At 43.2% G+C, this 25,610-nt stretch overlaps 1 protein-coding gene and 1 long non-coding RNA gene across 24 annotated transcripts in view; one reads left to right on the top strand and one right to left on the bottom strand.

The window, feature by feature from the left end:
• Positions 1 to 1,006: 1,006 nt before the first annotated feature.
• Positions 1,007 to 12,238, bottom strand: LOC149122834 (uncharacterized). Of its 5 annotated transcripts, none has more exons than XR_016219278.1 (3): positions 11,781 to 11,913; positions 10,818 to 10,934; positions 1,007 to 1,300 (listed from the first exon to the last, which is right to left on the bottom strand). It is a non-coding gene; the product is annotated as an uncharacterized LOC149122834 (long non-coding RNA). The 5 variants fall into 5 exon arrangements; XR_016219277.1 differs by lacking the exon at positions 1,007 to 1,300 and adding an exon at positions 5,670 to 5,945; XR_016219279.1 differs by lacking the exon at positions 1,007 to 1,300 and adding an exon at positions 8,396 to 8,493.
• Positions 12,200 to 25,610, top strand: part of ACBD5 (acyl-CoA binding domain containing 5) — a 56,923-nt gene continuing 43,512 nt past the window's right edge. For 4 of the 19 annotated variants that reach the window (XM_070056109.2, XM_070056104.2, XM_070056106.2 and 1 more), the window contains exons 1-4: positions 12,293 to 12,431; positions 13,585 to 13,756; positions 18,729 to 18,849; positions 20,364 to 20,436. In XM_070056109.2, coding sequence (XP_069912210.2) covers positions 13,681 to 13,756; positions 18,729 to 18,849; positions 20,364 to 20,436 — 270 coding nt within the window. In that variant the 5' untranslated portion in view covers positions 12,293 to 12,431; positions 13,585 to 13,680. Of the gene's footprint in view, positions 12,432 to 12,768; positions 13,177 to 13,235; positions 13,395 to 13,584; positions 13,757 to 18,728; positions 18,850 to 20,363; positions 20,437 to 25,610 lie in introns of those variants that run through there. The other 15 variants (XM_070056107.2, XM_051820979.3, XM_070056105.2 and 12 more) reach the window with 10 other exon arrangements.

Genomic DNA, 25,610 nt, shown 5'->3' with positions numbered 1-25,610 from the left:
CCAGAGCTGTGCCGATCTGAAGCCAGGAGCCAGGAGCTTCCTCCTGGTCTCCCATGTGGGTGCAGGGGCCCAAGGACTTGGGCCATCTTCTACTGCTATCCCAAGCCATAGTGGAGAGCTGGATCGGAAGAGGAGCAGCTGGGACTAGAACCGGCGCCCATATGGGATGCATATGTTGCAGGCCAGGGCTTTAACCCGCTGTGCCACAGCGCTGGCCCCCTCTCATTTGTTTTAAATACAAGCTGCGGCATCCAGCAGCTGCGTGACCCTTGACAAATTAAATGACCTTCTGGTAACTATATTGCTAGTAATAAATGAGATAATACAAACAATACCACAAAGTACTCTGCACAACTCCAAATAAAAAGTGAGCATTTGACAAAAGCAAATGCTCTTCATGAAAGCTGTTGTCCACCCTTACAAATCTGTTCTTCTCTTCCTACTGGTCACTACATCAGCCAGGCCAAATAGATTTCTCAACCTTCCTTAGAGGCTACATGTGGCTATAGGACAAAGTTTTCACCAATGTAACTGAGGGAAAGAGATGTATGAAATTATTTTAGAAAATACTTTTATTTAAAAGACAGAGTGATAGAGAGAGGGGTAGAGACAGAGAGATAGATCTTCCATCTACTTGTTCACTCCAGGGGCTGTAACAGCTGGGGCTGGGCCATGCCAAAGCCAGGAGCCAGGAACTCCATCCAGATCTCCTCAATGAGTAGAAGCGGCCCAAGTACTTGAGCCATCTTTTGTTGCCTTCCCAGAGCATTCGCAGGGAGCTGGACCAGAAGTGGAGCACTGAGAACTGAAATGGACACTGGCATTGCAAGCAGTGCCTTAACCCACTGCACCCCAACATCAGCCCTAAATGAAATTTCTGATTCACTTAAATGACACATCCCTGGACTTGCCTCTCTGCTCTCCTTCCTACTAGTTAAAAAGGGCAACAACTAAACCCAAGGGTTTTTAGACTGGCCACAAGTAAACTCCTTTGTGGACAAGTGTGTGTTCGTTTTGAAAGATTACTTCTTTATTTGAAAGGCAGGGTGACACACGGAGGGGGGGAGAGGGGGGAGGGAGGGAGAGAGGGAGGGAAGGAGGGAGGGAGAGAGAGAGAGAAAGAGAAAGAGAAAGAGAAAATCTTTCATCTATTGGTTCATTCCCCCAAATGGCCACAACAGCCGGGGGTGGGCCAGGCTGAAGCCAAGAGCCAGGAACTCCATCCGGGTCTCTCACATGCATGGCAGGAACTCAAGTTCTTGAGCCGTCACTGCTGCTTCCCAGGCACATTAGAATGAAGCTGGATTGGAAATAGAGTAGTCAGGACTTGAACTAGCCATCTGATATGGGATGCAGGCATCCCTAGCAGTGTCTTAACTCACTGCACCTCAACCCCATCCCAACACAGTGTTCTTTTTTTTTTTTTTTTTTTTTTTTTGACAGGCAGAGTGGATAGTGAGAGAGAGAGACAGAGAGAAAGGTCTTCCTTTGCCGTTGGTTCACCCTCCAATGGCCACCACGGCTGGCGTGCTGTGGCCAGCGCACCGCGCTGATCCGAAGGCAGGAGCCAGGTGCTTCTCCTGGTCTCCCATGGGGTGCAGGGCCCAAGCACTTGGGCCATCCTCCACTGCACTCCCTGGCCACAGCAGAGAGCTGGCCTGGAAGAGGGGCAACCGGGACAGAATCCGGCGCCCCAACCGGGACTAGAACCCGGTGTGCCAGCGCCGCAAGGTGGAGGATTAGCCTAGTGAGCCGTGGCGCCGGCTCCAACAGTGTTCTTAAATAAGCTAAAATTAAGTAAACTATTCACTCAAGACTAAACTGCCAGAACAATTCAAAAATTTCACTCCAGCCAATGGTATTTAAGGGTGAGAGTCAATCTTTGCCAATCTGTTACCACTGGCAGTTTTGAATTCCTCAAAAGTACAGAGCTAGCCGGCGCCGTGGCTCAATAGGCTAATCCTCCACCTTGCGGCGCCGGCACACTGGGTTCTAGACCCGGTTGGGGCGCCGGATTCTGTCCTGGTTGCCCCTCTTCCAGGCCAGCTCTCTGCTATGGCCAGGGAGTGCAGTGGAGGATGGCCCAGGTGCTTGGGCCCTGCACCCCATGGGAGACCAGGAAAAGCACCTGGATCCTGGCTCCTGCCATCGGATCAGCGCGGTGCGCCGGCTGCAGCGGCAGCCATTGGAGGGTGAACCAATGACAAAAGGAAGACCTTTCTCTCTCTGTCTGTCTCTCTCACTGTCCACTCTGCCTATCAAAAAAAAAAAAAAAAAAAAAAAAAGTACAGAGCTATAAGTTTAATGGGCTTTGCTTTTAGATTGTTTACCTATTTCCTTTTTGCAAGTTGCAAATGTGACTGTCTTAGGCCAATGCTCTACATATGATGCAGAAGAATTTAGAATCAGCTATTCCACTAATGACTAGTATTATATGTTTTTTTCATTTTCCTAAGAAAATCAGTAATGAACAATATAAAACATTTTCAAAGATTCAATTATAATCCCTAAAGAACACCAGTGTTTTTCAAATATAAATCTCTTTGACCATGATCATAAAATCAATAAAAAGAGTTATGATGAGGCTTTTTTGAAGGAAAAACTAGAGCAACATGAATGGTAGTAAACAGGCACAGAAAGATAAATACCACATGTTCTCACTTATATGTGGAAGCTATTCTTTCTCAAAGAAGCAGAGAATGGAATAGTGGTTACCAGAGCCTGGGAAGTGTGTTGGGGAGGGAGAAACAGAAAACAGATGTTTATCCGGTATAAAGGTACAGTTGGGTAGGAGGAAGAGCTTGTAGTGTTCTATAGCACAGTAGGATAACTGTGCTTGAAAACAAGTAGTTGAATATTTCAAAACAATAGCAAGGATTTTTAATGTTCCCAGCACAAGGAAATGATGCATGTCTGAAGTAATAGAAACGCCATTTACCCTGATCTGATGATTGCAGAGTGTATACTTGTATTGAAATGCCAGAAATGTATACCATAAATATGTAGAATTACTGTGTCAACTTAAAAATATATATTAAAAATAAAATTAAGTAGAGACAATACCAGAGTCCTTAACAAATCATAAGTGTTCTTTAAAGTTTTTTTTTTTTTTTTTTTTAATTGAGAGGTAGAGAGACAGAGACAGACAGAAAAGCCCCCATCCACTGGTTCATTCCCCCAGTCTCCACAGTGGTGCCCTCTTGTGGCCAATGCCCAGCCAAGAACTCAAGCCCAGTTCTCTCAGGTGATTGGCAGGAACCCAATTACTTGAGCCACCACCATTGCCTCCCATGGTCAGTATTAGTAGGAAGCTAAATCAGCCTCTACAACCAGGGAATAAACCCAAGCACTCTAACTTGGGATTTGAGTCATCTATCCAGCATCTTAATAATAATGCTCATATAAGTGTTTTTAATGCAATATTTGCTTGTTTTCATTTTATTTGAAAGGCAGGGAGATGGAGATAGAGACCTCCCATATGCTGCTACACTGGGTTCTAACTGCCCACAAAAGCCAAGGTAGGGCCAGGCCGAATCCAGGTGCCTGGAACTCAACCCAGATCTCCCAGATCTCCCAGATGGAAGGCAGGGCCCCCAATACTTGAGCCATCATCTGCTGCCTGGAAGGATGTGCATTAGCAGGGAGCAGGACTGGGAGTGGAGGAATGGGGACTCAAACCAGGCACTCCAATAGGGGATATGGGCATTCCAACCAGCAGCTGAATTGCTGCACCAAACACCCACTCCTGCAATTTTTATTTAAATTACACACACACACACACACACACATACATATATACATGAGTACCTGATGGTAATGGCAAAGATGTTTCTTACCCTGAAATATAGTGCAAAAAGTTTTTAAAGACACCTGGACTTTGAACTATCAAGTCAAAATATTAAGTCCACACAAGGGCAGTCCACACATCACCTCGAGGTCAGGAACCGGAATGTAGCTCTAATAGATCACAACAGTGCTTTCAGCAGACGGAAATATGTTTTTGTCCCCTAATCTCTTCCAGAATTTATGTATTTAGTCATGTGTTTGTATGGTTTGATACTCAATAATTTTTTTTAAAGTATGCTTTCAAAAACTTTCTCCCAAACCTGAACACCTTTTCCCTGAAAATGTTATCACTGACTTACAGGCCTTGTGGTTATTCCAAGCACACACAGTTTTTTACATAAATTACATATCACCTTGTGCTTTCTTCTGTATCATACATTAAAATCTCCCTGTTATCCTTGATGGTATTCCACTGAGTAGATGAGTAATAATTATTCAGTCATTCCCATGCAGACAGATATTTAAATTTATTTTAATCTTTGGCCATCACCATAATACTGCAATGAACAGCTTTTCTTTTACATCAGCAAATCTAGCCCTTTGTATCTTTAAAATGTGCTTAAATGCTACTATAATTAAAATTGCTTGGTAATGGCACATGAAAAGATACAGAAATAAAAGGAAAAGAATAGAGGATCCAGAAACAGGCCCCCAAATTTAAGAGAACTAGTATTTTGGGGGTGAGTGGCTAATTCTACTTACTCTGAACACATTGGTCTATTGCAAGCAGGAAACAAATTCAGCCTTTGGAAGAAAATAGTCCAGCCTTTTAGTTCTGACTAATTCTGGCTGAAAATAGCTTACTGGATTTGGCTTTATTGAAATAACTATAAAGAATTATTAAAAAACGTGATTTGCATTCTAGAATTAGTTTTTATGCAATAGGATTTTTCCCTTCCCCACTTCCAGACTTTCCAAAGACATATAACTCCAAAAAACTGACTTTTGCTATTATGGTAAAATATACAGAGCATGAAATTTTACATTTTAAGTAGACATTTTTAATGTACAGTTCAGTGACACTGAATATATTCATTATCCTGCAACCATTACCACCTTCCATCTTCGGAACATTTCCATCTTCCCAGAGTAAAACTCTGTACCCATTAAACATATAATTCCCCATTGTCATCCTCCTATAAACCTTGACAACCACCATTTGACTTTCCATCTCTATGATTCTGAGTTTTCTAGAATCATACATATGGTTTTTTGTTCTGTGACTAGTTTATTTTTATTTTTTTGACAGGCAGAGTTAGACAGTGAGAGAGAGAGACAGAGAGAAAGGTTTTCCTTCCGTTGTTCACTCCCCAAATGGCCGCTATGGCCGGTGTGCCGCGCCGATCCAAAGCCAGGAGCCAGGTACTTATCCTGGTCTCCCATGGGGTGCAGGGTGCCAGCACTTGGGCCATCCTCCACTGCACTCCCGGGCCACAGCAGAGAGCTGGACTGGAAGAGGAGCAACCGGGACAGAATCCGGTGCCCCGATCGGGACTAGAACCTGGTGTGCCGGCGCCACAAGGTGGAGGATTAGCCTAGTGAGCCACGGCACTGGCCATGACTAGCTTATTTCTTTAAGGTTTATTTCTTTGTTTATTTGAGAGAGAGAAAGGGAGAGAGATCTGTCATCTACTGGTTCACTCCCCAAATGCCTGCAACACTCAGGGCCTGGCAAGGCTGAAACCAGGAGCCCAGAACTCCTACATGGGTGGCAGGGACCCAAGTACTTGAGTCATTATCTGCTGCCTCCCAGCGTACAGATTAGCAGGAAGCTGGAGAGGCAGCAAAGATGGGACTCTATCCTAAGCACTCCACACTGAGGACTTCCTTTTTTTTTATTCATTATTTTATTTATTTATTTATAAAGAGTTACAGAGACAGGTAGAGAAAGAGAGAGAGGTCTTCCATCCACTGGTTCACTCCCCAAATGTTCGCAACAGTCAGAGCTTAGCTGATTTGAAGCCACGAGCCAGGAACTTCTTCCGGGTCTCCCATATGGGTGCATGGGCCAAACGACTTGGGCCACCCTCCGCTGCTTTCCCAGGCTATAAGCAGGGAGCTGGATTGGAAGTGGAGCAGCTGGGACTTGAACCGGCATCCTGTGTGGGGAGCAACTCGGACTAGACTAAGTTACTGGAATTAAGACTTATTCTATGCATCTGCTCTCCCACAATATGGCGCTGAGAAGGGAGAAGCAGCTTCTACACAGCTGCCTCCAGTTCAACCAATAAACAGCAGGACCTGCTCCTGATTGGAGGAGAGCAGCGTACTCGGCGTGTGGGTAGCAGAGTTGGGATTGGTGGAAGAGGACTATAAAGGAGGAGAGAGACAACATGCACCAGGAACATCTATCTGAAGGAACACCTGTGCAGCCCCCGAGAGAGCCGGCCGGCGGTGTGCCACTCCCCTGCGGAAGTGGGGAAAGTGGCCAGGGGGAACCGCCCTTCCACGGAGGTGGAAGGGACAGTAGCCAACCCGGGAAGAACCAGCAGCAAAGCCGGGGAGGGCCGAGCAGACAGAAGAACAGCGCAGGGTCCTGTGTCGTTCTTCCACGAAGACGGGGAGCAACATCCTGTATGGGGTGCAGACACCACAGGCCTGGGCTTTAACCTGCTGCGCCACATGGTCAGCCCCTTGAGGATTCTGAAGCACCTGCTTACCATGCTGTGCCACAGACGCCTGCCCTTATTTACTTCACTTAGCATAAAGTCCTCAAGTTTCATCCACGTTTTAGCATGAGTCATAATTTCTTTCCTTTTAAAAGTTGAATACCATTCCATTGTATGTATATACCAGATCATGTTAATGCATTTATCTTTTTTTTAAAAAGAATTAATTTATTTATTTGAAAGTCAGAGTTGCACAGAGAAAGAGAGGCAGAGAGAGCGAGCGAAGAGAGACTTCCATCCGTGGAAATAATAAAATAGAGTGAGGAGTATAGGGGAACTCTTAGTATTACTATCTCATATTTTTTGTTTTTGCAACTTTAAAACTTCTGAAATAAAATATTAAAATTTTTATAATTTTTATTTATTTATTTTAGAAGTAGGAAGACAGAGAGAGAGAGAGAGAGAGAGAGAGAGAGAAAGCTCCGATCCACTGGTTCACTCCCCAAATGCCTACAACAGCCTTGGCAGGTCCAGGATTAAGACAGGCACAGGGAACTCAGTCCAGTTCTCTCATATGCCAGTTCATATGCACATCTCCCAGGGTATGCATTAGCAGGAAGCTGGAATCAGGTCACAGCTAGTATTCAAAACCAGGCACTCTACTTTTAATTGCTGGTCAACTAATTTTTCTTCTGTCTTTTGCTTTTAATTAATTTTAAGAGTTCTGTATTTCTTCTCAGAAAAAAATTTTTGTTTGCTACATACTACTTCCATCAGAAATTGCAATTTGCTTCAAACAATGAAAAGCCTTAAAGTAAGACAGGGGTTTGTATCTTCTTGGGGTAGGAGATTCGTACTAGAGCATGCAACTATCAAGGACATTATCAAAGAAGCAGGTTCCTCTTTTTTTTTTTTTTTTTTTGGCCTACTTGGTACATGGCTTTTGTCATTATGGGGGCAAGATATCTGCTACACCTCCATCAATTTCAATTACTTTGAAGGAGAAGCACAAGAGTAAAATGCAAAGAGCAAACAGGTGTGCCACCCAAATACTTACCTGTAAAAAAAAAAACAACAAAAAACAAACAAACAAACAAAAAAACCTGCAGAAACACTATCCATGAATTTCCCATATAGCAACCTCAAAAACTAGAACATGAATTCCTCCAGCTCTAAGAGCCTAGAAAATTGAGTCTTCAGTTTTTATAACCTCCATAGAGATGAGTGAGGAGAGTTAACTGGGAATGGACATTGTTCACCCAATGTATACATTGAAAGTATTTTCTCCAGGAGTCAGAGTTGTGGTGTAGCGGGTAAGGTGGTTGCCTGCAATGCTAGCATCCCATATGCGCACTGGTTCAGGCCCTGGCTGCTCCACTTCCAATCCAGCTCCCTGATAATGGCCTGGGAAAGCAGTGAATGATGGCCCAAGTACCTGAGCCCCTGCCACCCACTTGGGAGACCCAGATGAAACTCTTGACTACGGCCTGGCCCAGTCCTAGCCCTTGGGGCCATCTGGGGAATGAACCAGCAGATGGAAGATGTCTCTCCCTTCTCTGTAACTCTTTCAAATAAATAAATATTTTTAAATCTTTCATCCACTGGTTTATTCCCCAGATGGCTGCAATGGCCACAGCTGGGCCGATCCAAAGCCAGGAGCCTCTTCCGGGTCTCCCAGACCGGTGCAAGGGTCCAAGGACTTGGCATCTTCTACTGCCTGGAACTCTACTGGGCCACCCTTGTGAGTGGCAGAGGCTCAAGTACTTGTCCATTCTCTGTCGCTTTTCTAGGCATATTAGCAGGGAGCTGTATCAGAAGTGGAGCAGCCAGGACTATAACCAGCCCTCAAATATGGAATGCCAGTACAGAGGCCTAATCCACTGAGCCACAATGCCAGCCCCTGCACAGAGATTTCTCTCTCTATACCCACACACAGGAGGATACAGTGAGAAGACAGTCACCTGTAAGCCAGAAAGAGGGCTCTCACCAAGAACCTGACCTGCTGGCACCATGATCTTGAATTTCCCAGGCTCCAAAACTGTGAGAAAAATAAAGGACAGGTTTTCAAGTTGCCTAAATTATGGAATTTTGTCACAGCAGCCCGAGCTGAGAAAGACATATATCCATATTTTCCTTTTGCAATTATATTTTTGGTTCTTCAGTAAGCCTTCCTTTTTTACTTAGCTGTAACCAAGACCACTGTGTCTTACAACTTTATCAATTAATGTTACAATAGGAATAGCACTTCTAGATATGTGCAATACAGCAGCTATTTTGTTTTTCTTGCAATGATTTTAACAAGTTTACACCTAAGAGCCTTAACCCATGTTGAATTTATTTCGTGTATGTGAGGTAAGGATTTTATTATATTTGCTTTCTATATAGAATTGTCCTATTATCACCTATTAAATAGTTCATCTTTTCTCCACTAACTTCTATGGGTACTGTATTCTGTTCCATTAAACTAGTTTTTCTTCACCCAATATCACTGTTATTAATGACAAATAAATCATAACTGTGGTATTTGGCCGGGCTGTTCCTTTATGGCAGAGACTGGTACTGGCTCACGAAGTCCAGCTTTCTTTTTTTTTTTTTTAAAGATTTATTTATTTGAAAGACAGAGATACAGAGAGAGGCAGAGACAGAGAGAAAGGTCTTCCATCTGCTGGTTCACTCCCCAGATGGACACAGCGGCCGGAGCTATGTCAATCTGAAGCCAGGAGCCAGGAGCTTCTTCCAGGTCTCCTACGCAGGTGCAGCAGCCCAAGGACTTGGGCCATCTTCTACTGCTTTCCCAGGCCACAGCAGAGAGCTGGACTGGAAGTGGAGCAGCCAGGACTAGAATTGGCGCCCATATGTGATGCTGCGCTTCAGGCCAGAGCTTTAACCCACTGCGCCACACTGCTACCCTCCCATCCCCATTGTGTTCTTTCTAGAATCATCTTGCCTATTCTGGGACTCTTGTAGGATTTTTAGTGTTTGTGCATAAATTTCTGAATCCTCTGTAGGTTACAAATGGAGTTATATTTACAGATTAAATTACAAAGAAATTACATCCTTGTAAAACTGAGTACAACTATAAGTTTATCTCGATTTATTCAGATATTTTTATTATATAATATATAATATTATATATTATTTATCAGCAAGTTTGCTGATAATATTTTATTTTTTTCCACAAAAATCTTATATATTTTTATGCATATTTATTTTAGTACTTTGGCATTCATTATTATTGTGAAAATGATTTTGTTTTGTTTCCTAATTGATTACTATTGGTTTAAAGAATCACTATTAATTTATCTTATGCTCAGTAACCTTGTTAAATTGTTATAATTGGGGCCTATGCCATGGTGCAGTAGGTTAATCCTCTGCCTGCGGTGCTGGCATCCCATATGGGTGCCAGTTCTAGTCCCGGCTGCTCCAATTCCAGTCCAGCTGTCTGCTGTGGCCTAGGAAAGCAGAAGATGGCCCAAGTCCTTGGGTCCCTGCACCCATGTGGGAGACCCGGAAGAAGCTCCTGGCTCCTGGCTTCAGATCGGTGCAGCTCCGGCTGTTGCAGCCATTTGCGGAGTAAACCAGCGGATGGAAGACCTTTCTCTGTCTTTCCCTCTCACTGTCTGTAACTCTACCTCTCAAATAAAATAAATAAAATCTTTAAAAAAACTGTCATAGCTTCCCTTGAATTTGCCTTTTCTTTCCTGCTTCTTTTTTTTTTTTTTTTTTTCAAAGATTTTTTTATTTGAAAGAGTCACACAGAGAGGGTAAAGCTGCCGCCTGCAGTGCCAACATTCCATACGGGCGCCGGTTCGAGCCCCGGCTGCTGTGGCCTGGGAAAGCAGTAGAAGATGGCCCACGTCCTTGGGCTCCCATACCTGTGTGGGAGACCCAAAGAAACTCCCATCTCCTGGCTTTGGATTGGCGCAGCTCTGGCTGTTGTGGTCAACTGGGGAGTGAATCAGTGTATGGAAGACTTCTGTTTTTCTCTGTCTCTGCCTCTCTGTAACTCTGCCTTTCAAATAGATAAATATATCTTTAAAAATCCATAAACATATTATTTTTCCTTTGTGATGGTCAGGTGTTAGACGTAGGCTCATTTTAAATTAAAATATCTTGAGAAATACATGAACAAGAATGCATCAAATTGGGCAATGTACTGAAATTACCAAAATTAACTAGTGTCTAATGAGATAATCATATTTTAGGCAGAATTACAGATTCATGTAATTGGGAGGCATCTTGGGAACTGATTCAATCTATCAAATCCATTAACATTTGTGTGTGCATGTTGGGGGGGCGGTGCAAATTACCACATTTAAAACAGCACAGCTGTATGAAAAGCTACCTTTTAACTTCATTTACCTGAATAACCTCAATGTTCTTTATCCTTATGTTATTCCCCTCTACTGAAAATACATACACCAGCACGTGGAAATTCAATAGCAATCACTGGCAGAAAATACTTATTCGTCATTAAACCTAAAAAAAAAATACCGTAAGTTAGGTTACTACATAAGCTTATTTAGATATTGTCGAAATGAATTATTCCTAGATTAGAAATAAGCAGCTATGGGCCAGTGCTATGGCACAGCAGGTTAAGCTGTCATTTGCAGCACTGGCATCTAATATGGGCAAGGGTTCGAGTCCTAGCTGCTCCACTTTTTTTTTTTTTTTTTTTTTATTTTTGACAGGCAGAGCGGACAGTGAGAGAGAGAGACAGAGAGAGAAAGGTCTTCCTTTGCCGTTGGTTCACCCTCCAATGGCCGCCGCTGCAGCCGGCGCACCGCGCTGATCCTGGCAGGAGCCAGGAGCCAGGTGCTTTTCCTGGTCTCCCATGGGGTGCAGGGCCCAAGCACCTGGGCCATCCTCCACTGCACTCCCTGGCCATAGCAGAGAGCTGGCCTGGAAGAGGGGCAACCGGGACAGAATCCAGCGCCCCAACCGGGACTAGAACCCGGTGTGCCGGCGCCGCAAGGTGGAGGATTAGCCTATTGAGCCACGGCGCCGGCTAGCTGCTCCACTTCTGATCCAGCTCCCTGCTAACGTGCCTGGGAAAGCAGCAGCAGATGACCCAAGTGCTTGGGCCCCTGTCTGCACTGTGGGAGACCCGGAAGAAGCTCCTGGCTCTTAGCTTTTGGCCTGGCCCAGCCCTAGCTGTTCCAGCCATTTGGGGATAGAAGATAAACCCTCTCTCTATCTCCCCCTCCCCCGTAATTCTTATAAATAAATAAATCTTTAAAAATAAGCACCCAAAATGCTTTCATACAAACGCATGAGTAGATTGGAACTGGAAAGTCTACAATAAAAAGGCAAGGAAACATATACCTTGAACCCAAAGTCTCGGTTTGCGTAAATTAGAAGCTGTCAGTCTTCCTTTGGTGTGCTGGGCAGAGTCGAAGACTTACAGCCAGCGTTTTCCGGCCTGACTCTTGGCTCTGCTCCTTACTAAACTGTGGGACCTTGGGCAAATCAGTTAATAAGGCTGGATTTCCTCATTGGTCAACACCCTTGGGCGTTTCTGGAATACGCATCAAACGCTTAGCCAACACGAGGCTCTCCGTAAACAGCACCCTTGGCATCTCACACAAGCCCTCAGAGTCGGCCAACCCCGGGGGTCAGAAACGACCCCAGGCCTTGGACCCAAGCCCGGCCGCACGAGGACACCCGTGTCGGTCTCAGGGGGCCACGCTCAGCGCCACGCGCCACGCGCCACCCGCCTCCCGCCACCCGCCACCGAGGGTCCCGCCGCGGGGAGCGGATGTGGTATTCGGAGCGAGCACAGCGGGGAGGAGGGATTTCCGCCCCACGCCCGCTGCGTCCGCGGGCCCCGGGAGCCGAACCGGAACCGGGGCGAGCTACGCCGGCCGCCGACGGGAGGTGTGCGGAAGCGCCGCGGCCGGGAACTACATTTCCCACAAGTCTGCGGGGCCGGGCGTCGGCGACAGTGCGGGACAGGCCTTGCCCGGCGATACTAAGGTAAACGCCGGCGCTGCGGCTTTGAGGGCGGCGCGCCTGAGGGTCCGCGCCTCGTTCCCAGCTCGTAACCCGCCTAACCCACCCCGAACTGACAAAAACCACGACCCCAACCTGGGGGGCGGGACTCAGGATTTCCGGGGGCCGGCTCCACCCCTCGCAGCCCCTGCCCCCTGCGAGGGGCCTGGGGCGTGGAGGAGCGCTCCCCCTAATGCTTAAGGACCCGAGAGGTTGCGCCAGGGAGGGGGCGGCCCAGGGCGCCCCTCCTCGGGTGGACGGTCCCTAACAGTTCCTCGACGACCCTCCCAAACGCTCTTTTAAAGGCCCTGCCCTGGGGCTCGAGGGAGAGAGGGGTGCGGGGAAAGGGGTCTTTCCTCCCGGCCCAGCCGCGGAGCGGGCGCACGCCCCTCGCCGACGGCTCCTGCGCCCCGAGAGCTGTGGAGACCCGCGGGCCGAGCGCTGCTCAGCATCTCCTGAAGACGCCCCCAACCCTTTAACCACCCCCCGGCCCTGTCAGCGGTGTCACTGTCACCGCCTGGGGCCCAGGCCCGGGACGCGACCCCGCGTGCCCGGCGCGCCGTGTGGGCAGCCGACCGGCCTCGGCCCTGAACAAAGGCGCGCACCGCGTTCTCCGAGCCCCGCGCCGGGGCCGCCGTCTCCCCGCGGCTCTCCTCGGTTGCCAGGGGACGGGCGGAGCGCGCGCGCCGTGGCCGTGGCCGTGGCCGTGGCCGCCGCGGCCACGGGGCGGGTAGGTGGGGTTTGCTGCGCGGCGGCGGCGGCGGCGGCGGCGAGTGGGTCGTGCGGGGCCGGTGGGGCGGGGCGTGGGCAGGGCGCGGACGGACAGACGGTCTCCGCGGGCATGGGGGGTGTGGCTGCTCGGCCAGGGTCCACCGGGTGGGAGAGCGGCTCCGCGACCGCCGGTGGCCGGGCCCGCCCTGCCTGCTCCTGGAGATGCTGTTCCTCTCCGTGAGTTGTTTTCCTCCGATCGGCGCGTCGGGTTCACGGCCTTGGTCACGCCCCGGGGCGGAGGGAAGGAGCCGGGCCAGCCCGGCCCGAGTGGCCTGGATAGGGGCAGGGCAAAGGGAACTGACCAGCCGCGCTCACGGGCCTCCTCCCTTTGGGGCATGTTGATCCGCGGCTGCGCTCCATGTTCCAGTTTCATGCAGGCTCCTGGGAAAGCTGGTGCTGCTGCTGCTGCTCCCTGATCCCCGCGGACAGACCTTGGGACGGAGGCCGGCGCTGGCGGCTGGAGATGGCGGGCACGAGATCGGTGCACGAAACCAGGTTCGAGGCGGCGGTGAAGGTGATCCAGAGTTTGCCGAAAAATGGTAGGTGCGCTGCGCCCCTCGGAAGCAGCCTCCCGTGGAGGCCTGAGGCCCTAGTTTCCAACCCTCGCCGCCCTCAGCCTTCTCTCTGGTTCTAGTCCTGCTTATGTAGCCTACTTTTTTTTTTTTTTTTTTTGATGCGTTTCAAGAAGAGTGTACTTGAAAGGGACGTGTCGGATGTGAATTAATTACCTGCAGATTATCCAGATCTCAAGTAATTGAGCAAAAGTCTTGTCACTTAATGACTGCGGATTTGGGTATGTTAAAAAAATATCTCGCATGAGGATGCCCCGTGCCACACGCTTGTCAAGTCTACGGTTTATGCATTTTGTCCACTTTTGTTAGGCATAGAGAAAACAGTTCCATTCATCTGCAAAATAGTTCCTTTTTTCATAAACATATCCCCCCTCCTTTTTTTGCTATTCTACTTTACTAGTGTTCTGTTACATTGGACCTGCTTTGCAGCTTGACGGAAGTCGTTTGAGTTACTTGTATTTAATGTGTCGTTTCTCTAGCTGCCATCAAGATTTTTCTTTTAATCATTGTTTTTCAGCAGTTTGCCAGTGTTTAATGGTTTGCAGAGTTTTTTGAATTTGTAATTTTATGTGTTTGATCAATGTTGGGAAGTTCTCAGCCATTATTAATTTTTTTTTATGAGTGTAGAGGCTTGGGGAAGGAGACTTTTACCTTTCGATTCATATCCTTCTGCATTACAAGAATTGTTTTTACACTTGATCTTAGCCAAAAGGCTGAGAAGTGATACAAGAATTGTTTTTCACAATCAACATATATGTTTTTAAATGTGTTTAAGTACTACTACTGTACCAGAATTGCAAAGCCAACTGGATGTAACATTAATATATTATTATAGTATTTAATATCTTGTTCTTTGTTTCCATTAATTATTTGCCTAACGCATATTTACCACAGTTCATTCAATAAAATTTATTAAGTGCAGATTCAAAAAATTTTCAAAGCAGATATACATGAACTAGCGTTTGTTTTGTAATTTCAAATGTTCCATTGGAGAACATATGAAAGATTGAAAGATAAGAAAGAATAAACAATGTAGACACACTATATGAATTATTTAGTTGTCAATTTTTTATTTCTTTTTATTTTATTATTTTTTTTGACAGGCAGAGTGGACAGTGAGAGAGAGAGACAGAGAGAAAGGTCTTCTTTTTGCCGTTGGTTCACCCTCCAATGGCTGCCGCGGCTGGCGTGCTGTGGCCGGCGCACCGTGCTGATCCGATGGCAGGAGCCAGGTGCTTTGCCTGGTCTCCCATGGGGTGCAGGGCCCAAGCACTTGGGCCATCCTCCACTGCCTTCCCGGGCCACAGCAGAGAGCTGGCCTGGAAGAGGGGCAACCGGGACAGAATCTGGCGCCCCGACCGGGACTAGAACCTGGTGTGCCGGCGCCGCAAGGCGGAGGATTAGCCTAGTGAGCCTCGGCGCCGGCTAGTTGTTAATTTTTTAAATGCTCGGTTAAGATAGCTTACAGAAAGACATGAATCTAAGAGTTTTATGTTGATAGTATGTTCATGTTTTGATTTTTTTTGAAAATTGCTAAAGCTGTCCTTGATAGTTGCAGCCCATTATCTTTGTTGACATTACATTCCACTTATGAAGAATATATTCTGTGTTTACATAACATTTAAGAAGCTATTGCAAAATTAAGATACTCTGCCAAATGGCACTTTTATTGGATAACATCCAGTATACTGTTATCCCTTGAAACTGAATTAAGATTAATTGAGCCAAGAGGTTTTTTTTTAAGTGAGTTATTAAATTATTTATAATACTACTGAAAAAATTTGGTCTGCCCTGAAATATTTTACAAAGAGTAAGATCTCGTAGTATTTGTGTTCCTTATTGCTTAATCTTTAAGGCATAGGCATCTATATTTAATGTGAATTTGGCTTTTAGAAATTTAAATTCTTAGTATTTCAGAAACATATACTAACTGTACCACATGTTGCACTTTGAGAACAGAGACCATACTTTATCTACTGCCTTATACACAGAATATATTCAGTTAATATTCTCAGGTTTTGTTTCAATGTATTTTTAATTCACCTAAGCCAATAGACTTCTACATCTTACTTGTTTCATTTACTGAAGATATTGTGAGAAATGAAACTTTTGACATTTTTTTAAAAAAGATTTTATTATTGGTTTATTTGAGAGGTAGAGAGTACAGACAGAGAGAGGGAGAGATAGAAAGGTCTTCCATCTGCTGGTTCATTCTCCAAATGGTCACAACGAAGCCCGGAGCATTTTCCTGGTTTCCCACACTGGTGTGGGAACTGAAGCACTTGGGCCATCTTCTGCTGCTTCCCCTGTCCATAGCAGAGAGCTGGATCAGTCCAGGAGCAGCAGGGACATGGAACTGGTGCTCATATGGGATGCTGACAGCGCTGCAGGCAGAGGCTTAGCCTACTATGCCACAGCACCGGCTCTGCTTTTAACATTTTAAATTTAGGTTTGTGATAAGTAGGTAACCATCTTTACCTTTGATTTCTCCAATTTTCCCTCTGCTATATAAAGAGGAACCGTATCACTAATACACTTTATCTAATAGATACTCCTAAATTTGTATAGATAGATAGATAATTATCATGATTTTGGAATTGAACTGTACCCTTGGCCAAACCTGAAACACTGCTCTCTGCTTGTCTGTATCTTAATTTCTACAGCTTTTATGAGCAACTAGCTTTTGATTACTCGTTATCTGTTTATTATTCAATCTACCAAGTTTAAAAATGTCTTCTGTAGACTTATTTATTTTTATAATGATTTTTGTTTTAGAAGTAGTACACATTGATGTTAAACTTTATAAATACAAGAAAAAGGGAAATAAAATTATCTGTATACCTGATATCGAGAGCACTCCTTTTTTAACTTTTTGATGTACTTTTTCCTACTTTATTTTTGTGAATATGAACACTTATTTTGCAAAAATGGGTGATACTGTATTTGCTGTTTTATAGTGCTGTTTTTCTCATATTGTGAATTATGAAACTCCTTGCCATTTACATTTTTCTGTGCTATGTTTTTTAGGGCTTTAATTATAAGATATTTTATATATATATGTCTATTTAGCAAGCTATTTATTATAAAACATCAGTTTTTCACTGCAATTTCAAGTATTGTAATTCATAATACTTGTTCATGTAATTTGAAAATTTGGGACATAAAAAGGGTTATAGATATGCTAGAAACTCACATGAAGACATCATTTTTTCTTTTAAAGATTTACTTACTTATTTGAAAGGAAAAGTTACAAAGAGAGAAGGGGAAGAGAAAGAGAGAGATATCTTCCATCTGCTGTTTCACTCCCCAAATGGCCACAACGGTCAGGGCTGGGCTGATCTGAAGCCAGGAGCCAGGATCATCTTCTGGGTCTCCCAGCAGGTGCAGGGGCTCAAGCACTTGCATCATCTTCTGCTGCTTTCCCAGGCCATTGCAGAGAGCTGGATTGGAAGTGGAACAACTGGGATTTGAACTGGTACCTATATGGGATGCAGGCGCTGCAGATGTTGGCTTTACCCACTATGACCCAGAGCTGACCCCTCTTATTTCTTTCTTTTTAAGATTCATTTACTTATTTGAAAGGCAGAGTTATAGAGAGGGAGAAGCAGAGGCAAGAGAGAGAGAGGTCTTTCATCCACTGGTTCACTCCCCAAATGGCCACAACAGCCAAGGCTAGGCCAAATGGAAACCAGGAGCCAGGAGCTTCATCTGGGTCTCCCATGTGGGTGCAGGGCCCCGAACACTTAGGCCGTCTTCCACTGCTTTCCTAGGTACATTAAAAGGGTGCTGGGTTGGAAGTAGAGCAGTTGGAATTTGAACCGGCGCCCATATGAGATGCCAACACTTTTGGCAGCAGCTTAACCCTCTATGCCACAGCACTGTCCCTGAAGGCTTATCTTTAAAGAAACTGATGTCTTCAGAAGTAGGCAATAAGAAATCTATTTCACATTAGATTGATTCTTTTTGTACCATCATATGATTGCCTTTAGCCAAAGTTCTGTGTATTGAGAAATTGAAATTTGGCTAAGAGGTATTGAATTTTTACTGTTGTGATTTTATTAACCAAAGTATACATTTAATTATAAATCATTACAATCTAATAAAATTATAGAAAGAGAAATTATGGCATGGGAAGTTTCATAATATAAAATTTGGTAGAAAAAGTAGTTTAAAAACAGAATATACAACATGTATTTTGGCAAAGTAAGTATTTTTATACTTACTGTTATTCTCATTTATGCTACTCAGCTTTAATTTTTTATAGCTTTACCATGTATAATAAAGTTATTCTTATATGTTAATACATTTGTGATGTAAGTGATATTTGGTGGTTATTTTGGTTATACTTAATAGGATATGTATTTAGGTAATCTTTTGTTATTGAGCATTTGTGTTAGGCAGTGCTGTAACAAAAAAATCTCAGGGTTTTTAAAAAATAAAATTAGCAGGGCCGGCGCCATGACGTAGTAGGTTAATCCTCCACCTGCAGGGCCGGCATCCCATATGGGCGCCGGTTCTAGTCCTAGCTGCCCCTCTTCCAATCCAGCTCTCCGCTATGGCCTGGAAAGCAGTAGAAGATGGCCCAAGTCCTTGGACCCTGCACCCACGTGGGAGACCCAGAAGAAGATCCTGGCTCCTGGCTTCGGATCAGCACAGCTCCGGCCATTGCAGCCATCTAGGGAGTGAACCAGTGGAAGGAAGACTTCTCTCTCTGTCTCTCCCTCTCACTGTCTGTAACTCTACCTCTGAAATAAATAAATAACTTAAAAAAAATCAAATTAGCAACGTAACTAATAAAACTGACAAATTTTATTTTTATAAGGTAGAAATAAATTATTATCCGAACTATTAATGAAATATAAAATCACTATTATTACTGTATAGCTATGCTAATTTGTAACCCCAAGTGATCTGTATATTTAATGTATGTTTCCAATAGGTTCATTCCAGCCAACAAATGAAATGATGCTCAAGTTCTATAGCTTCTACAAACAGGCAACTGAAGGACCCTGTAAACTTTCAAGGCCTGGGTTCTGGGATCCTATTGGAAGATACAAATGGTAATTTTACTTATAGAGATATAAAAAACAATTTCATTTTGATGAACTGATGATCTTATAATTCTTATTTACATGGTTATATATTAATTCTGGACACAGACTGTCCCAGATGTAATTTTTATTCTCCATGCTCTTGTCATAGAATTTTACACAAACAAGAAAATGCTGGGGAAGACAGGAAAATAGTAAGACCAATTCCCAAACTAAATTAAAGAAACAAACTTCTCTGCCTCTTTTAGCTGCCAAGAAAAAGAATGACTTGCTTTTCAAGTGACACTGTTTGCTTTGAGACTTTAAGATAATAAATAACTAGGATTATGACTCGGGTGCTGCCACATTAACTTTTTATCTCAGCTGTCACTCTTAACCTACTTGACTTTAGAACACAAATTTGATTTTTAATATGCTTGAAAGAATCATAAACTATTGAGGTACCTCTGCCATTTTCCCAATTGACTAATATTTGTTACCCTTAAATATGAGCGCACTTCAGAAAATCTCTTTAAACTGCTAGAACTATTGGGTCCTTCATATTACTGAAGACTTTATAGAAGTTTTAGACTACACTTTGTCAGCACAGTATGCTAATTGAGGAATTATGTTTTAAGAGCCCCTACATGCTAAATTTTTCTTTGAGAATGGGAAGGACTATCAATTCATTTGATGATCTTTTAGTACTATACATTTCCAGTAGGATCTTTATGAATAGTAGCAAAGTAATAGTTTAATGAAATAGTAATATGCTATTTGATATGTCCATTTTGAGAAAATTTGTCTGCTTCATTTTTTTTCCCCAGAACTGATCTTTGGTAGAGTTATACTCCTACTGGACAAAACATAAAAAGTTTAGCAGTTTTTGTGTTAGGCAAAAATTTCCAAGGACTGTTCTTATTACCTGGGGGTTTAAAGTTTTCCTGTCCCTGACATTTTTATTTTAGAAGTGAGAAACCATTTTCATTTTTAGTCCAAATATGTAAGTTAGGATTAATTAGTGATTAATCAATTAGTAGAAACTTCTAAGTGAAACTTGTGATCATTTGGGGATGAGGATTGTCTAAGGCCCACGAAATCATTTGGTCTGGACTACCAACACAACTAGAAGTGGGATCCGAAATTCAATAAATCTGTAACAGGTTAATTTTTGGCATGATAATTTTGTATGGCCTGTGAATGATATTATAAATATCCAAATGGCCCTTGATATAAAAAAGGTTTCCCACAACTGATAGAACATGGCTGTGATAGTTCATAGTCTTCTAAAATGTTCATTTCGGTTATTACTTACAATGATATTAAGAGTTCTTAGAAAATATTCATGAATAGTGTACAGTCTTTGTGGTCTTTTAAAATATAAGTAGGATATATATTTATTAGTTTTAAATACTGTTTATCTTGTTTATTTCCTGTGATAGTTTTCTTCAAGGTGACACATTCAAAGAGATCTTTTGGAGACATAATATGAGGAATGGAAAACCAGATGTCTCTCATTCTTATTTGGATATTTTCATTTCTAGGGATGCTTGGAGTTCACTGGGTGATATGACCAAAGAGGAAGCCATGATTGCATATGTTGAAGAAATGAAAAAGGTAAGAAAATAATTCACAGTAGGAAATAACAATATTAAGAACAGTTGCCATTAATTTATCAGATAAGTTAGCTGCTTTGTTTTAAACAAGGAGACCACAGTATATTATACTATAAAGTCTAGATTATTGAATTTATTAGGATTTATCAGTTTTTTATTTTATTTTATTTTATTTTCATTTTCCTTGTCTCTATAGTTGACTTCTGGAGACAGTATAGGAAAAGGACTTTAAAAAAATATCAATGTCATTTTCTCAGGGATCTGGGAAGTACCTGGACTATCTTGAAAGCATTTCTGCTTTGCCCTTTTTTTTTTTTTTTTATTTTTTTTTTATTTTTGACAGGCAGAGTGGACAGTGAGAGAGAGAGAGACAGAGAGAGAAAGGTCTTCCTTTGCCGTTGGTTCACCCTCCAATGGCCGCCGCTGCAGCCGGCGCACCGCGCTGATCCGATGGCAGGAGCCAGGATCCAGGTGCTTTTCCTGGTCTCCCATGGGGTGCAGGACCCAAGCACCTGGGTCATCCTCCACTGCACTCCCTGGCCATAGCAGAGAGCTGGCCTGGAAGAGGGGCAACCGGGACAGAATCCGGCGCCCCAACCGGGACTAGAACCCGGTGTGCCGGCGCCGCAAGGTGGAGGATTAGCCTATTGAGCCAAGGCACCGGCCCTGCTTTGCCCTTTTTTATTTAAGAGAAATAGTTAACAAAACTGCCCGGTAATATTCTCATACAAGTTTTTACCAGTTAATTGATATAATCTCATTATTGGATTTTTCAGTAACAAGTATTTTTATTTTCTTTCTTTTTTTTGAAAATATTTATTTATTTGAAAAAGAGAGAGAGAGAGAAAGAGAGAGAGAGAGATTGATCTTCCATCTGCTGGTTCATTCCTCAAATGGCCCCAATGGCCGGAGCTGGGCTAGGCCCAAAGCCAGGAGCCAGGAGCTTCTTCCAGGTCTCCCATGTGGGTGCAGGGGCCTAAACACTTGGGCCATCCTCCGCTGCTTTCTCAGGTGCATCAGCAAGGAGCTGAATTGGAAGTGGAAGCCAGGACTTGAACCAGAGCCCATATGGGATGTCAGTGCTGCAGGAGGCAGCTTAACCTGCTGTGCCACGACACTGGCCCCAGTGTTTTTATTTTCTAATAAAATTGTTTATTTTAGAGGCAGAGAGACACAGACAGACAGACCTCCTATCCACTTGTTCGAGGCGAATGCCTGGAAGCCAGCTACTAAGTCTCCCAGTGTGGGTGGCAGGGACCCAACCACTTGAGCCATCACCTGCTGCCTCCCAGGGTCTGCATTAGAAGGATGCCTGTATTAGGAGCAGAGCTGGGACTGGAACTCAGACACTTCACAGTGATGTGGGCATCAGAGCATCTTAACCGCCGCAGCAGATTTTCTGTGAATGCATAGATCTTTCAGAAGCAGAGTAAGATAAGGGTACTGTTAGGTTCTCTGCTTAACTACTAAGGGGAGGCATTCCTCATTACCTAGCTCTTTCAGGTCTGCCTACCACATCATTTTGAGAAATAAATTTTTTAAGAAAGCATGGATTTTAAAGATGACCTGAAAGACTTTTTATTAAGGACCATTTTTAGACATAGTTCAGAAGTTGTGAAGTTTCTATATGATGTAATCAGACCAATTTTTTTTTCTTGTTTTCTTCTTTAAACCTCTTTTGTGTTGCTGAAAGTTGTGCCCTTTGTTACGTTTTCACAATTTTTATTTAGTGGACTTTATCTACAACAAAGGGCAAAGTTTAATTCCTGTTAACTCTATCAATAACAAAGGAGCCTTTCAGAGTCAGAGAAAGATAACCCAAAGCCTTTTTGGTTTCATTAATTATTGTTTTTTCTTTACATAAGTGTCATTTTTTTTGAAAGATTTATTTATTTGAAAGGCAGAGTTACAGAGAGGCAGAGAAAGAGAGAGAGGGAGAGAAAGAGAGAGGTCTTCCATCTGCTGCTCACTCCCCAGTTGGCTGCAGTGGGTAGAGTTGAGCTGATCTGAAGCCAGGAGCTAGGAGCTTCTTCTGGCTCTTCTGTGAGGGTACAGGGGCCCAGGGCTTGGGGCATCTTCCACTGCTTTCTCAGGCTGTAGCAGAGAGCTGGATTGGAAGTGGAGCAGCCGGGACTCGAATAGGATGCCTGCGTAGCAGGCAGCAGCTTTACCTACTATGCCACAGTGCCAGCCACCTTAGGTGTCATTTTAATTCTTAGGATATATTTCTGTAATATAAAGTCAAATTGAAACATTAAGTAAAATTTCCCTATTTTTCCTATCTGATTTTATTAACTAATGGTATAACCAGTTTTAAGTGTGAGGTCGATGAGATAATATGCATTCCATCCCTGCCCCTGCAAAATATTAAAACTATACCATCTTTCTGTCATTCTTCCTTTCAAGTAAATAAAAATAAAACAAAAAAAACCTGTGTTTTCATCCTGCACCAAAAAAGACTGAGGAATTTAGTCTTTGCCTTAACTGAATATATCGGTACTTTTCCAGGACATTTTCATGATCTAAAAATGTGTGTCATCAAGGAAAAGTGCTAGATAACCCAAAACATTATTATGTTTTCAATGCTATTTTTCTATAATATATATGATTTACCAAATATTTGTTACCCACTCTTCATTTGCACAGGTTATAATGTATTTAATTAACTTAATTAACATCAGATAAGATTTCTGAGGGTGAGTAGACAGGTTTGCCTGGGTTTGTCTGAATGTGTGTCTCTGTCTCTTTATCATGTTGTGTGGGTGTGGGGGGTGTGCACCTGCATGCCATTTCCCGTATTTCAACATTTCTGTGTGTGTGAGAACTTCGCAAATGGCTAGGAACTTCTTGGTCATATTTTTTTTAAGTGTCTCTAATTTAGAGAGTGAAATCTCTAATTCTGGGTATATCTTGCCCAGTTACTTTTGTACTGTCTGCTATTAAAACTCTAGCTTACTGAAAAAATAAATACTCTGTTTATATTTGAACAGTGCTCTCACATAATCCATTTATTTAATTCTGACATCAGGAGGTCCATAATCCTTTCTGTGGAGTTTCAGAAACTCAAACACTGAATGAAGCAGCTCTACAAAGGACAAATTTGAGAAAGATTTTTTTATAAGCTTTAATTGAAATAGAACTAAAAGCAGTTTTGGAGGAGGATCAGAGAAGATATTGAATGGGGATCAAGATGGTGGTTGGCCTACCAGGTTCTACTGAATGAGTAGTGTAAAAGGTGCTGACTTTACATTTGAATGGTCTCTGCCATTTCTTTGCTCTGACTTTGGTTATGTCAAAGTAAACATTACCCTATGGTTTCAGTTTCGGATTTGAACCTAATTCTCAGAATTATAAATCAGATATCTGTAAAAATGCCCTGCCCCCATAGCCTTAGCCTCATAACAAGTATTTGCCTTGGCAAATTTTATGATAGGCTGGCGCCGCGGCTCACTAGGCTAATCCTCCGCCTTGCGGTGTTGGCACACCGGGTTCTAGTTATGGTCAGGGCACCGGATTCTGTCCTGGTTGCTCCTCTTCCAGTCCAGCTCTCTGCTGTGGCCTGGAGTACAGTGGAGAATGGCCCAAGTGCTTGGGCCCTGCACCCGCATGGGAGACCAGGATAAGTACCTGGCTCCTGCCATCAGATCAGCGTGGTGCGCCGGCCGCAGCGTGCCGGCCGCGGCGGCCATTGAAGGGTGAACCAACGGCAAAGGAAGACCTTTCTCTCTGTCTCTCTCTCTCACTGTCCACTCTGCCTGTTAAAAAAAAAAAAAATTATGATAAAACATTCTTTTTACTCTCATTAACTCATACAGCAATTAGATAATTTATGATGAGTTATATAAATAAATTATGTCACTAAAGCCAATTATAATAAATCTTGTTCATTCTGTATAATCTCTCTCAGTAACCTTCCCCTCACCCACATGTGCACATTGTGTGAGTGATAGTTTCTGTGTGCATATCTAAGCTCAAAATCATATCATAGCTTCTGATTATCTCCGACTGTTCATGATCTATCTGCCTTTGGTTTAGAAATAAAAGCATTGTTTGTACAAGAATTTTGGAGTTTTAAGCTGGCTTATTTATTAAATGTCTTCTGTATTCTGAACACTGGAAATCAGAGAGTGAATGAAAACAGATGAAGGCCCCTTTTCACTGAGCATACAGTCTATTGTGCAAGACAGGGAGTAAACAATCAGGAAAATAGGGAGAGTGACTAACGAATCCAGGGTTACTGTGAGTTTTAAAGATACAAGTAGCCACTTTAAAACTGCATATAAGTTGAAAAATATGTAAGAAGAATAAAAGATTTTGCTTGCTTAAAAGTAAGAAATTTGGAGACAATTTAGTAGTTAAGATGCCTGTTAAGATGGTTATCTCCCATATTGGGGAACCTGGGCTCCTGATAATGCAGACCCTAGGAGGCAGTGGAGATGGCACAAATAACTGGGTTCCTGCCACCCACATGGGTCAAAAAAATGGCTTGAGTTCCTGTCTCTAGACTTCAGACTTTCCTAGTCCCAGCTGTTGCAGGCATTTGGAGAGTGAACCAGCAGATGGGGACTCGTTCTCTTTCTCTTTCCTCTGCCTTTCAAATAAATAAATTTAAAAATTTTTAAATAGATTTGATTATTTTAATAATAAAAATAATATGTATGTATAAATGCAAAAAGAATCATGTATACAATGAATATAAGGTCTTCCCCATTCCCTCTCTTTTCACTCTGTAGTAGTAATTACTTTTAGTCATGTTTTGTAAATGTATTCAGAGAGGAAATAAATACTTATTATTAAGAAAGGAAACTAATATTGATATCACACCGATTATACTGTGTAGCAACTACCTTTTTTCCTGTAAAGAAAAATTAGAAATATTTTCTTAATTAACACACACAGCTAATTTATTCTTTAAATATTAAAAGATACTTCATATGTAAAAGTTCTTTAATTTCCTGCTCATTCACCAGTTGCTGCTTATTGGGTTGACTGCTTTTTCAGTTATTTACCTGGCTCTTTCAATTTGATGATCTGAGTTTGGCCCATAGTTGTGAAGGTGTCAAAAAGTGGTAACCATGTCCAACTGTTGTGCCTTTTTAGAAAGTCTACCCCTGGGGTCAGCACTGTGGCAAAAGGGTAAAGCTGCCTCCTGCAGTGCTGGCATCCCATATAGGC

Source organism: Oryctolagus cuniculus, chromosome 13 (genome assembly GCF_051225735.1).
Source record: "Oryctolagus cuniculus isolate XC-2025 breed Fujian yellow rabbit chromosome 13, ASM5122573v1, whole genome shotgun sequence".
In the NCBI taxonomy this organism is placed as follows: domain Eukaryota; kingdom Metazoa; phylum Chordata; class Mammalia; order Lagomorpha; family Leporidae; genus Oryctolagus; species Oryctolagus cuniculus.
This window is presented reverse-complemented; position numbering and strand designations above follow the sequence as displayed.